Source organism: Lissotriton vulgaris, chromosome 6, assembly GCF_964263255.1.
Source record: "Lissotriton vulgaris chromosome 6, aLisVul1.2, whole genome shotgun sequence".
Classification (NCBI taxonomy): domain Eukaryota; kingdom Metazoa; phylum Chordata; class Amphibia; order Caudata; family Salamandridae; genus Lissotriton; species Lissotriton vulgaris.
The window spans coordinates 1,487,443,409-1,487,462,267 of NC_141694.1; the positions used below are offsets into that span (position 1 = coordinate 1,487,443,409).

Sequence of the window (18,859 nt, forward strand, 5' to 3'; positions counted from 1 at the left end):
CACCCAGATCCGCAACAGCTCAACCTGGCGATCTGGCTCCTGAAGTCCTAGAGTTTGGCTACCTCAATCTTCCCCCCCGATTGCATGAACATCATTCGGGAGGCAAGGAAGCCCACTACTAGAGCTTGTTATGCGGCTAAATGGAAGAGGTTTGTCATTTACTGTGTTAACCACAATATTGACCCGCTAGATGCTTCCATTCAAAACATCATTTGTTACTTGTTCCACCTGTATCAATGCAATTTGGCGTACTCTTCCATCCGCATTCACCTGTCTGCTATGGCAGCATACCTTCAAAACAGGCAACACCTGTCGCTTTTTAGGGTTCCTGCTATCAAGGCTTTTCTGGAAGGACTCAAAAGAGTCATTCTGCCAAGGACCCCACCAGCTCCAGAGTGGAACCTCAATGTGGTTCTTACTAGACTGATGGGTCCTCCCTTCGAGCCACTGCACTCTTGTGAGCTACAGTTTCTGACTTGGAAGGTTGCTTTCTTAGTAGCAATTACATCGCTACGGAGGGTTAGCGAGCTGCAGGCGCTCACCATCCAAGAACCTTTCTTCCAAGTACATGCTAACAGGGTTGTGCTCCGCACTAACCCTAAATTCTTACCCAAGGTTGTCTCTCAATTCCATATGAACCAGACAATTGAGTTGCCGGTGTTTTTCCAAAACCCAGAGACGCTGGCGGAGCGGATGCTCCACACCCTTGATGTTAAGAGCCTTGATGTACTATGTAGACAGGACCAAAGATTTCCGCAAAACCAAGCAGCTTTTTGTTGCTTTTGCCACACACCACAAGGGAAACGCTATCTCCAAAGCTGGGATCGCTAGGTGGATCGTGAAATGCATTCAGATCTGTTACGCTAAAGCTAAGCGCACTCTCACTATCCCACCGAGGGCCCATTCCACCAGGAAGTTGGGGGCCTCTATGGCTTTCCTAGGTAACATTCCCTTGGAAGATATCTGTAGAGCAGCCACATGGTCTACCACACATACTTTCACTAAACACTACTGTGTAGACGTGCATTCCAAACAGCAGGCAGCTGTTGGTCAGGCTGTTCTCAAAACACTTTTTCAGACTGCTGCAGCTGGCACGGGCGGCCGCCGCTAATGGAGGGACTGCTATGTATTCTATGCACAGATATGAATTCAGCAGCCCACATGCCTCTAACTGCAAATGCTACTTACCAGTATGCATCTGTTCTTGGCATGTAGGGCTGCTGACATTCATATCGCCCACCCTCCTCCCCGGCGCCTGTAGCAGCTGCAGTATTCATTCATATGTATATTTATATGCTCATAGCATGGTCATCACTCACATACTTCACTCCATCTCTGCCAATGGCTAAAAACAATCTGGGGATGGAGGCGATGCCCATGCGCACTGTAGTCCAGGGGAGGAGCCACCTATCTCGTGATACTTCGAAGACTCTTCCAGGACAACAATGTGCAATCATCCGGACCCAACACTAGGCGGTGATCTATGCACAGATATGAATGTCAGCAGCCCTACATGCCAAGAACAGATGCATACTGGTAAGTAGCATTTGCAGTACTTCTGTCAGAATTGCATCGATACCAGGCAAACTGTGGGCGTGACCATGTCAAAAAGAGGCACTTTCCTATACCAATGATCTGTTCTATATTGAGGCAATTTTTAATTGTTTTAAAAAAAAAATGAACATTAAAGCATTCCTCCATCTCCAACTTCCTCTGCATGCACACCAACAATGTCAGAGCATGGCAGAAAACAGAAAGCAGCCGAATAGTCTCCTTCTGTCACGGAATGGGGAGAACTGCCATCAAAAACCCTTAATGCAAGGCATTTATATCCTATCTTTACAGCTAATTATCTTCTCTACCATCCTACGGTTTTATTTTTCTCCACACCATCATGATTTTATTTGATTTGTTGGACTATTTTAAAAATTCTCACTTTGTGTAAACAAACCTGTTTTTAACCTGTTTAGGACTAGAAAGTTGATGGTTGATTTTGACGGAACTGATATTTTTCATCTTCCCCCTTAGGGAATTCAAGAAAATCTTTTAAAGAATGACGATTGCCAAAAAGCATGGTTCCCACTTGGCATTCAGTAGTTCCTGTAGTGAGTGCGCTAAATTCTCAGAGATCCTGCTGGGTAGGCAAGGATGTTTAAACAGTGGAAGGCTTGCCAAGCTCTAAACCACACTATATCTATTTACACACGTTTGACATTAAGGTGCCTAAAATTCTACTTGGACATGATGAAAAACTTCCTGAAGTCTGACCAGCTGGACTTAGCTTTTTGAAATCCCAACAAAGGCCGGTCTTTATCAAAGCAGGGTGTTGCTGCTAGAACACCACACGTATCGTCCTGTAATAACTCACTAAAGAATAACAGTGGCTGTTTTTGCTGGTATACAGCTTACAGCGGTACAAAAGGGGGTGGTGATGGACGAAGCATCGGAATCAATCAAACACTCACAACAAGTCAGAAGATCTGGGTTTAATCCATCACCGTTCTTTAGCCCACTCTGCCACCCCAGTTCAGACATGGCTATATGCAAATCAGTCTGACCCTGTGCCTCATGGTAACAGTCCAGCCCGAGCTGCCAAGCCATGTCTTCCCTGGACCGGAAACAAGCTTCTGAGGACCGGTTTCTGGCATTCCAGCCGTCTTCAGCATGCTTGCTTGAATCCAGTGGCAAAGTGAGCAAGGGACTCACGTCTGAGCATACCCTGCCACACCTATGGCGGCCAAAAGCGGTACAAAAGGGGGTGGTGATGGACGGAGCATCTGAATCAAACACTCACACCCAGTCAAAAGATCTGGGTTTAATCCATCACCGTTCTTTAGCCCACTCTGCCATCCCAGTTCAGACATGGCTATATGCAAATCAGTCTGACCCTGTGCCTCATGGGAACATTCCAGCCCGAACTGCCAAGCCATGTCTTCCCTGGACCGGAAACAAGCTTCCGAGGACCGGTTTCTGGCATTCCAGCCGTCTTCAGCCCGGCTTGCTTGAATCCAGTGGCAAAGTGAGCAAGGGACTCACGTCTGAGCATACCCTGCCACACTTATGGCGGCCAAAGCGGTACAAAAGGCGGTGGTGATGGACGGAGCATCTGAATCAATCAAACACTCACACCCAGTCAAAAGATCTGGGTATACAGCTTACAGACACCCACCGTCACAAAAAATGGAGATCAGCATTTAGGGTGCACTCTTGTTTGTATCTCCAGGTAGTTCTGTAAAATCTTTATATCCAATGGCAACCTCATTCTTTTCTACCGCTGAGGAATTCAAAGCCTTTTCTATTGGCTTTCCTTCTGGCTGCTTAACAAAGTAGCTAGATGCACAAGGTGGAATGTTACATGAACGTTTCTAGCATGTGGTAAAAGTTTTCTACTAAGAAATCCCAGCCTGCCTTTGGCAGAATAATTATTGCATCCATAATTATTAAAAAAAAAAAAAAACTCTGAAAACCTGGTTACAGGTAAGTAACTCGCCCTCAACCCTTCACCGCCAAAGGTATGAAAGGTACCAACCTTGGAGTGTTTTTTTGTATTTTTTTTTAAGGTGAGCTGCTCCTATTACTCATTCAACATTTGTTTTTACTTCCTGTTATCTTCCGAATTGGTTTAACATGTTTGAATTATTATTTTTTTTTTACCCTCTAGACCATTGGAACTAAGCCAGTTGCCCATATTGACCAGTTCGCTGCCGATATGTTGGGATCGGCGGAACTCGCAGAAGAAGTCAGCTTAAACGGCTCTGGAAAACTTGTAAAGGTAAGGAATATGAAATATTGTATTTTCACTTGTTCATAAACCTTGATATATTCTAATCATTTGTTTCAATCCTCAATAGATCACAGGTTGTTCGAGCCCTGGTAAAACAGTCACCATTGTCGTTCGTGGTTCCAACAAGCTTGTAATTGAAGAGGCAGAGCGCTCCATTCATGACGCATTGTGTGTTATCCGTTGTTTAGTGAAGAAAAGGTAAATTTCTGTTCTTGGCACTGTTGTTGGTTTATTTTGGCAAATATTCTTACTGCATGCTAGTTTCACAATTTCTTTCCATTATTTTATAAAAATGTGTCCACAGTTGCGGAACAGAGCAGTTATAATATTTAGCTTTCCTAGCCTTAATGTAAAGAAATTGCCCCTTCTCCTTCCCACCACAAAAGTGTCATAGGGGGCAATAGTGTAGGTTTAATGTACACAAGTAGGGACTATCTTCCTTGTGTCTCTAGAACAATTGTATATTGACCCTCCACAAGTGTGGGAAACTTATCATGCTGCCATTTTTCCTAGTTTGGAAGAGAAACGGAGGTAGATTCTCAGAAGGGGCCATCAACAAAGAAAAAATATTTGGCACTACAAAGATGCTTAATATCGGCAAATCACCTGGTTGGAGGCAATGGCTACCAGCAGAGGTCTATGCAACAAACGTATGCTATCTCTAGTGGGCTGGCTAATTGAAGTTATTGGAGGAGGTGATGGATGTGGATATATTGTCAGAATTTCTGCAAGAGACATGGTTATCGTGCTAAACCCAATGAAGACGTGCTAAACTCAACATCTTATTGCCTTCTGTCAAGTTAAACACTGACAGTCAAATCGTTTGTTAACCGGTAACAGAGTGTGATCAGTAGTACTAGAGCTGATTTTCAGGGATCAGTGTGGCTTTATAGTGCAAAAAGAAGACTGCATTGAATTCGAGGAGACTAGCTTATGTAGTGAAGGATACTGAGGGGGGAATGTGCACCAGTGTCACCGAATGTGAAGAAAGTCTTCAACAATGTGGCTTGGGAATACCGCTTTCAGGTCTTGTGCAGATGGAATTTCGGTCCAAATTATATCAGCGGTGTCAAGTTGTTGTATACAAGCCAGACTGGAAAAGTTGGGATTAACTCAGGTGTATATAATAGCTGGTAGGTGAAATTTCACACTAGGCAGGTCCCTTATCACTGTTTTACTGCTGTGCCCTAGGAGCCTCTCTGCAGTCTCATGCTCTGCTCAATTTCAGGCTTTCGGTTACCAATTGGACACCTGGAACATTTTGAGCTGCTGTTGGTTGGAGATGTGCTGGGTTAACTGTAGGGCCCGTAGGACCCAGCACGATCAACCTACTTTTTGCTAATACATTTGGAAAAAATATTTGTCAAATGTGACAGTGACCATAAAAATAAATAGCCCAAATAGAGTGATCAAGACCATCGACTAAAATTGCTGGGGTCATTTGCAAACTTTAGCCGGAAATGTCAAGCATGTTTCCTGCTATGAGATGAAATCTTCAATTAGGACAAGCACCTCATTGACCAAAGCATTTGCCCACAAGGCCAAACTGGGACATATTGTCTGTTGTCCCTAGGATTGTGTAACCTTTGATATTTTTACTATATGAGCTAAGTAAAGGCACTTCTACACACCTCACCACCCTCGCCACTCCATAGCTGACCCACAGAGAAGCCGGTATTCTCTGTCCGCCATTAGGAGACTACTCCTTCACCTAGCTGCTGCCTTTATGTTTAATGAATCCTGGAGCAAGTCTAAACTAAAGGACTGTCCATAAGGAGACACAGTCTGAGATCTGTATTTAAAACCGCTTTGTTGATGGTAGATGGCTTTGTGTATGATTCAATCCAATTTTAAGTTTATTTTGTTTAAAGCCAGACTACTGGTTAGTATAACCAAAATAAAGTGGATGCTGCCAAATCATACCGGTTCATGAAAGTGGGCAGCCCTCTAAATCCTTGACCAGAATTATGTTCCTCTTAAAGCATAATTTAAAACATGTAGGCAACAAGACGATCAGCAGAAAATCATTACACTTATAATGGTTGTTGCACAGAATGCCCCGTACAGAAAATTCCCATCCATGGATTTTTGCAAATACTTGTACGCCTATCTTTCCCCCAAGCATTTTAAGATCATGCAACCTTCTAGATATGTGAAATGCTTATTTTCATATTACAATACATCGGTCTCGCAGGAAATTTCTCATGCTTCAACTGTGAACTCTGTTTTATTAATCAAAGTCTTACCCTTTGATCTCCAATATTCTCGGAGTGGTCAGCACGTGGAGGTAGTTGTGCTCCTTTTAACTAGACTTCTGACCACTAAAGTTGTAATACCTACAGGGGAGCTACACAGTCCTTATTGTCTACAGTATTCCTGCTGCTTTCCCAGGTAAATCATTGAATTGATAAAAGTTGGCCCATTCACATCAATAAAAGCATCATTTCTAGAGTGCTTTGAATGCAGGCATAAGAATAGTGTTTCCTTTGAAGCAGATAGTTTATTACCTAATTTAGAAGTTGTATGGTCATGAAAAGATGTCTTAGTGAGGACTGTGCCAGCATAGGGCACAAGGGAAAGGCGGGGGCCTTGCAATAATTTACAAAGAAACCTATTCCTGCAGAATCGAGGATGGTGGTATCTTAGACACTGAAAGTGTCCAATTCCATATCCAAACCTCCCCCACTAACTCTGTGGTAGGACTCCTTATTTATCGTCCACCAGGTCACCTAAAACAGTTTACAGGATCCTTACTGGAAACTATACTAGGGACAGCAGCCCAGTCGCCCAATTTTTTAGTCCTGGGAGACATGAACCTACACTTTGATGATCCCACTGACAAGGCGGCCTCCGACCTCAGTACGGACCTCAAAGCACTGGGTATAACACTCTTAAACACAGAGAGCACACACACTAAGGGACATTTGTTGGACCCCATTTTCTCCAAAAACAGTCTCATTATGTTTAAGCCCCCACTACCACTACCACTACCACTCCCATGGTCTGACCATTTTATGGTCCCCTTCTCCTGGAAAACTCCATCAGAAGGAAAAAACGCCCCCGCCCGCGGACTCTACAGAGAGCATGGGCAAAACTATCAGTGGAAGAATGGACCCAGGCCCTAGAACAAACGGCTCCTGTGGCAGAATCGGACCCCCTGCTAGCAGACCTAAACTTTCAGAATTGGCTTACCAACTCCCTCAATGCAGTACTGCCCCTGAAAAAGATCACAAAGAAAAGTAGCAGTTTCAAATCACCATGGTACACCACGGAACTGAGAGATCTCAGGAAAAACTGTAAAAAGCTGGAACGCACCTGGAGGATGGACTGGGCAACCACCAGTAAGCTCTCCTACCAGGCGGCCCTAAGACTGTATAAAGCTGCACGACAGAAAGCCCAGGCGGCTTTTTTTGAGGACCAAATTAACACGTCCCCCAACTCCTCTAAGGAGACTTTTAAAATTGTAAAGCAACTGCTTAAATCCGCCACTCCAACCACCAACCAGGAGTGTACAGAAGCTAGGTGTGACTTGCTCGCAGAGTTCTTTAACACCAAAGTACAACGAATACTTGACTCCCTCCCACAGGCTGTCCCCGTTGCAGGCGATGAAGCCTTCTCCGCCCCGATCCACACTCCCCGGCTGGATAGCCTTAGAACCATCTCTATGGATGATTTCCGTAATACGCTCTCTGCAGTGAAGCGTGGGTCTCCATCTGACTCTACACCCATGTATATCCTTAAACAAGTAGCTGATACCATCACCCCCCTTGCAACAGATTTACTAAATGCTTCGTTCACTAAAGGGGTGGTTCCACCCAGTTGGAAGCAAGCAAGAATCAAGACTCTCCTAAAAAAACCGGGCCTAGACACGGCTGACTTGGCCAACTTCCGCCCTATCTCGCTGCTACCTGGTCTGGGGAAAATTGCTGAAAAAATTGTAAATCAGCAGCTCTCTGGGTTTTTAGAAAGCAATGACCTGTTGAGTGGCTCTCAAACGGGCTTCCGCCCAGGCCAGGGCACTGATACAGCCCTCATAGTGGTAACTGAGGAAGCAAGATGCATCTTGGATTCAGGGGGATCCGGAGTTCTGATCCTCCTGGATCTAAGCGCTGCATTCGATACAGTGGACCATAAAATACTAGTCCACCGTCTTGCAAGACTTGGGATTACGGGAACAGCCCTGAAATGGCTGGAATCCTTTCTGGATAAACGAGCATTTAAGATCTGGGAAAATGGCATCCTGTCCAAATCCACTCCCCTCCAGTGTGGAGTCCCCCAGGGCTCATCCCTGAGCCCTACCCTATTTAATGTATATATGGCCCCACTGGAGGAAGTAGTAGCCCCGTTCGGGATTAAATGCGTCACTTACGCAGATGACACCCAACTAGTCATCTCGCTGACGCAAAATACGGGATGCTCAGACAACCTCTCGGCCTGCCTCTCGGAAATCTTCTCCTGGATGTCTATCTCCAAGCTCAAACTGAACGGAGCAAAAACCGAGATTTTAATTCTGGGTCACCAACTTTCCTCCCTGCCCATTTCATCGTGGCTCCCCTGCATGGGTGAGGTGCCCCCACCAAAAGACAAAATCAAAAGCCTGGGGGTATGGTTCGAACCTGAATTAACCTTCAGGTCACATGCCCAGAAAGTGGCAGGCACATGTTTCGGCCTGCTCCGAACTGTGCGGAAGGTCCTCCCACTGCTACCCTTCCAATCTAGAAAATTACTGATTCAGGGACTGATCCTGTCTAGATTGGATTATAGTAATGCACTGCTCCTGGCAGCCCCGGAAGCCACTATCAATACCCTACAACGAGTACAAAACGCTGCTGCCAGGATGCTCATGGGTGCCCCAAGAAGAGCCTCTGCAAAACCGTTGCTGAAAGCCCTGCACTGGCTTCCTTTAAATCATCATGTATCGTTCATAAAGCGCTCCAAGGCAAAGGACCTCAGGCACTAAGAAGCCTGATTCGCCCGTACAGACCCCCACGTGTCCTGAGATCAGATCTTGAAAACTTGGTCATAGTCCCCAGAGTCAGGAAAGCTCGCTCGGGAGGCCGCCGCTTCTCGGTAAATGCAGCAAAGACCTGGAACGCTCTCCCAAGACACATTCGCAACGAACCATCCCTTGCCAAATTTCGCAAATGTCTTCAATTTTTCCTTTTTCCCAAAGACCCTTAAAAATCTCCTGCCCCCCTTAGAGCTTCTTATTTTCGTCTGGTAGCGCTGGGACGCTTACGGGCAGCCATGCGCTTTACAAATCCAATTTCATTTCATTCATTTCACTGTGCAGTTGCTGTTTGGTATGGTGGTCTTCGGCATTTTTCCAGAAACCTGTGTTGCTTTTGGGTCCATTTCAGTGATGTCTCGACTATCAATAAATAGTATGTGGCTACAGGGGATTATGAGGATATAATGGTCATCACAGATGGAGCCCAGTACTTCTGAACTATTGGCGCATGAGCTTAAATGTTGATTGTCTTACCTTTCGAAAATGTTGAAGCTGAGATCTCATATGCGTCCTCAGGGTTGGATGACACAACTATGCAAGCTTCCTGTTCTGCATTCCACAATACTAGCCATATAAAAATGTTGGAGTTCAGCACAGCCCATCTTGCTCTGAAGGCTTTCCTACCATGGTTTAGCATAGTCTGTTCTTTTTGACTGACAGTACTGGCTGAACAGGATTGCGCTCCCATTCTAGGAAAGTTAATTTTCTTCTACAAGGAAAATAATGGCTTCTTAATCTAATGCCAGGACAGACTGTTTAGGCAGATGCTCAAGTTGGTGAAATGAAATGAAAATGGGTTTTGTAAAGCGCATTACTACCCGAAGGCCTCGTAGCGCTATAATTGCTTACTTCTGAGAGACTACTGATTTATTTGGAAAAAAGAAAAGTTTTAAGGGTTTTGCCGAATTTTAAAAGATTGGACTCATTCCGGAGCGTGGAAGGTAAAGAGTTCCAAGTCACAGCCGCATTCAGGGAGAAGGAGCGTCCGCCCCACCTGGCCCGTTTGATTTTGCGTGTTGTTGCCAAAAAAGCCGTGCTTGAACGCAATGATCTTTGAGGATAGTACGGTGTGGCTAAGGAACAGATAATTGCGGGGGCGTTTTTCCACATGGCCTTATGCATTATGCACATCGCCTTGAATTTTACTCTGGCTTGGATGGGCAACCAGTGTAAATTTCTCAGGGCAGCGGTGCCCGAGTGACTCCGGGGCAGGCCTAACAGTAGACGTGCTGCTGCGTTCTGGGTGACTTGCAGCTTTTTGAGTGTGCTGATCGGTGCACCCAGATATAGGGCATTCCCATAATCGAGACGGGACAGGATGATGGCCTGGACCCTTATCCTGCGGGCCTGAAAAGGGAGAAGTGGTAGAATTTTCCGCAGCATACGCATCAGCCCGAAGCAGGTGGCGGAGAGTATTGTAGCTTGCTGGTTAAAAGTAAGAGTATTATCCAGCCACATGCCCAAGCTTTTAATTAGCTTTTTTGGTTCTGAGGGGGGGCCCATGCAGAATGGCCAATGTAGAGTTGATCTGGGGTCAGCTGTGTTCCCCAGGAACATCAGTTCAGTTTTGTCCCCATTAAGTTTTAAATGGGAAGAGGCCATCCATTCTGTGACTGCTACCAGGCAACTGTTCAAGTTCGACGGTGTGTGACCTGGCTGATTCAGGGCCAGCACGAGCGGAGTGCCATCAGTGTAGGTCCCGATTTCAAAACCAAAAGGGTGAACGACCTGCGCCAATGGTTGCATATAAACGTTAAAAGTGTGGGGCTCAGGGAGGGGCCCTGAGGCACACCTTGATTAAGAGGCCAACTTTTGGAATGAATGTCACCCTCCACCACCTGGAAAGTTCGGTTTTCCAAAAAAGACTGTAGCCATAAGCTGGCACTTCCCGTCACTCCGAGCTGTTTTAATCAGGAGATAAGGATGTTACTATTCACGGTATCAAAGGCGGCACTTAAGTCTAACCGCATAATTGCTGTGGTGCCGCCTTGATCCATGTGCCTGCGGGCTAATTCTGTGACAGTCAGTAGTGCCGCCTCTGTCCCCAATTTTGGGCGAAAGCCGGCTTGAGAATCGTGGAGCAGGTGGTTGGCTTCCAGGTAAAACATAAGACTGGTGTTAATATGTTTCTCAAGCAGCTTAGCTACCCAAGGAAGGAGTGAGATGGGGCGGTAATTAGTCATTTTACCAGGGTCAAGGTTGTTTTTTTTTTTTAACAGAGCCCTAACTTGTGCACATTTCCATATTTCTGGAAGTCTTCCTGTGGTGATTGACATATTTACGATATTTAAAATTACTGGTCTGATGGTATCCGCGATTTTCAAGAGATGTCGTGGAGGAGCAGGATCTAACTGGGAGCCTGCTGTGACTTTCAGCATAAGGGAGTTTAGCGAGTCTTCATCGAGTAATGGGAATTCAGCTAGTTGGCAAACGGTAGTTGAAGGAACAGACTCTGTTCCCACTGGGTGATGACTGACCTGGTCAAATGATGAGGAGATGGCTTGAAGTTTTTGATAGAAGTACTCTGCCTGATTGTCACAGCGGGTCTGGGCTTCACGGGGGTCCTGCCGAGTGGAAGGGGTACTGATTAAGGATTTCGCTATCCGAAATAGTTCCCTCGGAGAATTGGCGGATGTTGTAATTTTTTCCTCGTAGAATAGAGCTTGTGCCAATATAATCTTAGCTTTATATTTTTTAATTGCCTCTCGATGGCTACTTCTGTCCTGTTCCTTGAGAGTGTTTTAACTTTTAACTCTGGAGTAAACCACGGTGATTTTTTGGACTTGGTTTTCTCTTTGAGGGGTTTTTGGGGTACGATTGTGTCTAAGATGGTCTGTAGCCAATTGGCATAATGGGTATAGAGTGTGTCTACGTCACCCCCAGTCTGTCGAGGGGTGGTAGAGAGGGAATCCACCCATCCAGTCCCTTCCTCTTAATGTGGTTCGAGGGGGCGCAGAAAGGGGGCTAGGTATGTGCCAAAGGATTGGGACCAAGAAATGATCGGTCCATGGGAGGGGAACTGGGTTCCCAGTTTTAAGTCTCTGATCATTGCTTAGAACCGCGTCTAGTAGGTGGCCTTTGTTATGTGTAGGTTCAAAACCCTTCTGAACAATCTGTAGGGCTGCGAGACTGTTCAGAAAGGTGGTAGCTAGAGGATCTATAGGGTCGTCTAAGTGAATATTCATGTCACCCAAGACTGTAAAATGAGGCAAAGAAACAGCTGATTCAGCGACCTTAGAGGGAAGAAGGTTCAAAAAATCGCCCATTTGGCCTGGGGGGCGGTAGATGAGTAGGCCAGAGAAGGTTAAGGTGGGGGATAGGTCAAGTGCAAAATTCATACTTTCGCAAGTAGGAATTGGCGCAGAACTGGTTCTGCATTGATAACAGTCCTTAAAAAGTATGCCTAATCCTCCTCCTCTGCCCTGTCAACCCTTTGTAGTCCGTAACCTTTCTGTAATATGGCGGTGATGTCTGGGTCAGCTTCTTCCCTTAACCAAGTTTCCGTTAGGAATATTGCGTCAGGGTTAATATCCTCAAGGAGGATTGACATTTCTACTGCGTGTTTGGTCAGAGAGCGACAATTTAAAAGGAACATTTTAAAAGGGGGTCCGACATTCTCGGACTGCTCCAATGTGGGGCTAAGTGTGTACTGACAGTGGGGACACTTTACCACAGGTACATCCAAATAAATGGAATGGCAACATGAGGCCTCTAAGTTGGGCATGAGAGTTTTTAGTTGGTCGGGGACATACCTTATCTGAGTGGGCAGGTCCTCCGATAGTAGAGCAGGGGGCCTGGCCCCTGTGCGCTGCAGGGCGCGGACGGGCGCAGACAGGCTTACCTTTGGCGCGCCCGCCCGCTGCGCGGGCGGGATGGCCTATTGTTTTTATCCATGTTCAGGGAGGGTGGGAGGGAGGAACAACTCGACCGGCAGCCTTACCCTACTCAAGCTGGCGGCCAAGATGGATCTAGCAAACTAGTTTCCAGCGCCTAACAGCAGCGCTGTGGCAGGGTAGCTCAAGAGCAGCCTAGGAGAGACGCAAGTCTTGCGCCGAGGTGAAGAGGGTAATTAAAAGATGCAGGCTAAAATATGTACAGTTTTTAAAAAACGTGTTATTTTTAATTCAATAACAAGCTAACAGTATTGTAAGAGGACAGCAAAGAACCCCCGGCTTCCGCCTCAGGGGAGAAGTAAGCAATTAACATGGCATGCTGAACACACCCTTAAGTAAACTGGGAGGGAGGGAGGGAGGGAGGAACAATTCGACCGGCAGCCTTACCCTACTCAAGATGGCGGCCAAGATGGATCGAGCAAACTAGTTTCCAGCGCCTAACAGCAGCGCTGTGGCAGGGTAGCTCAAGAGCAGCCTCGGAGCGACGCAAGTCTCGCGCCGAGGTGAAGAGGGTAATTAAAAGATGCAGGCTGGAATATGTACAGTTTTTTAAAAAACGCATTATTTTTAATTCAATAACGAGCTAACCGTATTGTAAGAGGACAGCAAAGAACCCCCGGCTTCCACCTCAGGGGAGAAGTAAGCTGATGATAAAAGTAGTTTCCTGTTTAAAGTCATGGCTACATAATCAAAGTACTATATTTAATATTAAATGTAAGTTTACAACCAACTTTACCCTTGTTACGCTACCAGCCCCTCCACCTCCATAAATTCGCAAAGTAACTTCTGCAATTCACAAATTATTTTAAGAGTGCAGATTTTACTGCCACAAAGACCGAGAAATCCTCACTTGTAAATGTCGCTCAATTGGCGAGAATAGGAAGTTTCTAGGCGTGGTTTGCATTGAATGTTTGGAAATGCTCTCAAGCGTATGTATGGGGGCCCATGCCAACTTAGTTTCAACGCTTTTACACTTTTGAAATGGTGATGGGTATAACCCAGCACATGGCTGAGAACTCCTATTCCTGGTGGGATGAATAACGGATCACCTCCTGCCCACCACTTTTGGTGGATGTGTTGAAGAGGGTCTTTCACTGTTTTCCCCACAGAGAAAAGAAAAGTGTGTCCTACACAAAGCTTCATTCTCCCCTATGTGGACTTCTTTTAGAAAAGATTCAGAAGTCTTGGCTCAGGTGAGTCTGTTCGCTAAATGAGGTGATCATGGTGCGTTGCCATTCTGACTTTCAGCTCAACCTTATTGACCTATACTGCCTAGGCTAGCACCAGCCGACAGTTTGATTACTTCTTTGCCTGAACTTAAGGCTCATACATCTGCATGAGTATATGTCGCAAAGACTTGTAGATGTATACTCTGATATGCTGGATGTCATCTTGATTGCAAGAAGATTCAGTGAAGGCAGTGTACTTCAATAGAGAAGTAAATATTGTCAGTTGCTCCGCTGACTAGAATGTCCTCATATCGGACCTTGATTAGCATTGCAATATAGATTCTGTTGTGGGATTCTTGGCTGCCATGTGTACCTTTGTCATTGCTTAACTCCATGCGCGCTAGCGGAATTCCGCTCCTGCGCTGAGTTTTTCTAAATCGCACTTAGCGTGACGAGCTGGGCTCGTCATCAGCGTGCGAGGAGGCTACGCCATGACGAGCCCAACTCGTCATCAGCGTCGAAGGGGTTAAGCTAGACTCTTTGTTTTTGCCTGATAATGGTGAAAATGTTTATCAAAACAAAGCTTCTTTTTTTTCAGTCACAGATTTTTGTATCCCACCAGGAACTAGGATTTAACTTTTGTGGTTTCCCCATGTAAGCCTCTGCATTCATGCTTAATGAAACACCTGACAAAATATTTCCCTTTCTGTCTTCGTTTTTTCCGAAGTATTACATAAGCAGTAATACAGACAATATTTAATTTAGGATTATGTCTGGCCTACAATTCTCCAAGAAGATATTCCTTCTAACTAGTGTTACCCCGTCCATACAAAACGGAGTGACTGCTCTATATAGACCTCAGACTTGTCTAGAAGGAACTAAGGAGTTTGTTGTTGGTCAAATAGTTATAGGGTTTGCTGACCAAAAAACCGGTAGGGAATGTCAGCCAATTTATTATATACAGTCCCAATCCCTGGCATTTGCATCATATTTGTGTGCGCTGTGTGCCTCTGAAGGAAATTTGAACCTAACTTTCATCAGTCCCTTCAGTAGTTTCATTTGTGGCTAAAGTAGCTGATTTTTCCTTTGTAAAGGGGGGTTGCTTTGTGCCCCTGTTCCATCCTAATCCTCTTCCCGCTGTAGGTACCATCTACTGTGGGTTATGGCTATCTTTAGGTCTTGAGGTCAGAGGCTCTAGCGCTGCATATATTTCAGACTGTTTATTGCACATAACGAAAATTTTATCCAGTTTTTCTTTTTTGACATATGTTGCCCATCCTCAACACTTTACAATGCTACACTTGGCCAACAATAACGCCATAGCTATAGATCTGAGAAGCTCTGTGTCAATTTTACAGAGCGCAATAGCCATTTGTGGGTTTGGCTCCAGCCTTTTCCCAATCATGCTTGATATGTTGAAGATGAGTGACCAAAATTCTAATACTGGTGCACATTGCCATACCAAATGTAAAATGTCTGCCTGCTCTGTGCTGCAATGGGAACAGTGATGTGGTTTGCTTTAGTCTAATTTATATAAGCCTGACACAAACTTGTAATGTAGCACCTTATGCCTGTGATTAGGGATGCCAATTTTGTTTGCAAGAAACATTATTGATATATCTAATCCATTATTTCAATTTCTAGATCCTTTCCCCCATGTCTGATTTACTATACCCTTAATCCATTGGCAAAATGCAAAATGATGGTGCACTTCTGCAGAATGTAACAAAGGACCTCAGAGTCTCCCATATTTCACAGATATTAATTGGTCTTGGGCCAAAAGAGGCACCTCTGAAGTGTTGGGTGCGACGTGGGGGGGGGGGGGGGGGTGAGGGGGGGTGGGGGTTGGGAGGGAGGGAGGAGGTTACACCCCTGCTATCACCCTTGGAGACCTAATCAGTTATAGTTTGAAAAACAATCTATGGCATTCTGGGATGTTGTGATCCGAGTCTGCAGAATGAGTCCTCATGGTTCAGTGGGAAATCCTGGCAATTTATTTCGCACCGTATGCTTAAGTCTATAAAATGTGAAATCGTCTAGGGGGATGCTTTGGAGTTTGACCTGTAAGGAACTCACAATTGGCATGTAAATGCCCCACTTTTCCCAACGTAGCCAGTGCCCTGCTTTCTCCGGTTAACAGTGTGTAAATTATGTATTAATAAGACGGATGACTATTGTAGAAGCACTCCCAATTTTCTTTCCTATGTATTTCCAAGCCCAGCAAGTTGCCACAACTGTTTGTCTCTTTCCCAGGTTGCTGTGCAAATGTGTGTGTAACACATTTTGCGAATCCCATTGGGTCGCAAATAGACCTACCTCATTAATATTCATGAGATAGCTCTCGGTTTGCGACACATTAGGAATCGCAAAATTCACCGGGATGGTGGCCTGTTAGGGTCAGCAGACCACCATGTCTGTGATTGCTTTTGAATAAAGCAATTAAAAAGTGTTCTTAAATGCAGCCGGTTTTCCTTGAAGGAAAACTGCATGCGTTTCAAAAATAAAATTAGTTTTCTTTTCACATGTTAAGAGAAAGCAGTGGTCTATGGGACACTGCCTGCTCATAAAAAAATGTTTTTACAAACATTCAAAAAGGGAAACCCTTCCCATTTGCAAATGGGTTACCTCCTACTTGAAGAAGGTGGTAAAATGTGAATGTTTTGCAAACTCTTTTCGGTCGTAAAACATTCACACATACACCTCGATTCAGTACTAGCAAGGAACGCTTCCTAATACCGAATCTCAAACACAATTTGCGATTCAGTTATAGGTTACCGAATCTCAAATAGGGCTGTGTACATTTAAAAAATGCTTTTTGTGGTCGCAAACGGCCCGGTTCTGTGAATGGGGCCGTTAGCAGCCACAAAAAAACTTTGTACGTTTGACCACGGATCTAGTACCTCAACCTGCCCCTTTTGAAGGGTAGGATAAGGGCTTCCCATCCTATTCTCAGCTGTACCTCTGCCCATAGGAGCCTAATGAGCTGCATCCTCAATGCACTTAAAGCTGAATTAAATCGAATTTATATAGTTATGTATGGTTAAAGGAACCTGGGGAGTATGATCATTTTTATTTGAGTGCTATTCATCCTGCCATTGACAGCGGAACTTGATCTACAGGGTTTTAAAATAATCATTTTATAGATAAAACCACCAAGAGAACATCTTGGCCGCACAACCTTTTTCCCTCTTTATCCCTCTGCTATCCTTCTCAATCTAAATAACTGACTAACCTAGCCACCACTCAAATTACTTTAATATTTCACTATAATAATTCAACACTAATCCTTTATGGGTTCCGGAGTAGCGTGCTACTTGCCAAAAATGCACTTAGACACCTCATCAGGGTAGTAAGCGCTATATAAGTGCAATTACAATACAATGTGAGGGAAAGCTGCTATTTTTACACATCTTTAGGAGGTACCAGTGCTCAATATTTTTCCAAGTGCAGCCTTGGCCCTTTATACAGACTTATACAAAGCATTACTGCCTTGATTCACATGCAGAGAGTTAGTCACATTTTGTGTAGATCTAGTTTCAGATTGGTCTGGTTGATTTGAGTAGCTAAAGCTTGCTACCTATTGAGTGTTTATGATGTGGAATCTGCAGAAAAGATCAGTTAGAAAGATGCTACTGATCTTGATCTTTGGTAACGTTCTTTCTGCTGGATATGCAGTCTTCCTGTAGATTAATCATAACGCCCCCCCACTTTTTCCAGAGCGCATCCCTAATATAGGGTAGAGATCTGTATGCATGTATGGCTGTAGATGTACATCCGTAGCATAATCCCACCATCTAATGTTGGGTATAGATGTGTGTAAGTTGTTTTTCTTTGAAGAAAGTCTTTGTAGTTTCAAGGTATAGTGACTCCTCTTGCTTGTTTATTGTTCATGGTCCTCCACTTCAATATTAGATTGTTTTCTTATGCCGTTGGGTTTGGACGTGTGTTCCTCTGCCTTGGTTTGACACAGTCATTGTTTACTATTGGCAGTATTGTTTCGATCGCGGCTGTTCTCTGCCTCCCTAGTCCGACAGTTTTTATCCTGATAGGTGTAAATTAAAAAGGTTATCCCTTCACTCAGACATGTTGGTGGGCTTCAGGCACTAACCTTAGAACATTAAAATGGGGTGTTACTGTGTACCAATCCGAAATTTCTTCCAGTGGTGGTCTATTCCACCTAAAGCAATCCATCAAATTGCCAGTATTTTTACCCCAAACTAACTCAGTTTTCGAAAGAGCTCTACAAAGTTTAGATGTAAAAAGGGCCCTTGTGTACTATATTGATAGAACCAAATCATTTAGAAAGACACAACTTTGTTGCCTTTTCAAAACAACATAAAGGAAGGTCGATTCTGAATCGGGCATTTCACTTTGTATTGTCAAATGCATCCAAACCGGTTATGCTAAAGCTAAAATCTCTACCTATCCCTCCAAGAGCTCACTCTGCTCTCAATAAAGAGTTTCTATGGCCGCCTTAGTAAAAATACTTACAGCTGACATATGTAAAGCAGCTACATGGTCTACACTGCATACATTTACAAAACATTACTCTGTAGATGTAATGGCTTGTCAAGTTGATATGGGCCAAGTGGTTTTACTTGCACTATTTCAAACCACTGCAACCCCCACAGGTTAGCAACTGCTTATCGAGGAGTACTGCTTTACAGTCTATGCTAAGCATGTGTGTCTACAGCCATATGTGCCTCGAACAGAAAACTTTGCTTACACAGTAAGCATATCTGTGTGCGGCATGTAGTGCTGTAGATTCATACGCCCACCCTCCTCCCCGGAAAGTTCTGTTGGTTATAGTTACTTATATATTACATTCCTTTTCCATGGTCATCTCACTACACTGCACTATCCTTCACACTCCAGCCTCACCCGCCTTTGCAGAAAACAATCTAACAATGGTGTTAAGGACCATGCGCATTACAAGCAAGGAGTCGTCACTGTACCTTGTGACTCAAAAGACTTTCTTTAAAGAAAAAGATCTTGCACACAT

General features: G+C 44.6%; 1 protein-coding gene across 1 annotated transcript in view; it reads left to right on the forward strand.

Moving 5' to 3' along the window:
• CCT4 (chaperonin containing TCP1 subunit 4) overlaps nucleotides 1–18,859 on the forward strand; it is a 153,849-nt gene that overhangs the window by 110,595 nt on the left and 24,395 nt on the right. The window contains exons 10-11 of the mRNA XM_086927640.1: nucleotides 3,662–3,772; nucleotides 3,852–3,982. Coding sequence (XP_086783766.1) covers nucleotides 3,662–3,772; nucleotides 3,852–3,982 — 242 coding nt within the window. The remainder of the gene's footprint in view (nucleotides 1–3,661; nucleotides 3,773–3,851; nucleotides 3,983–18,859) is intronic.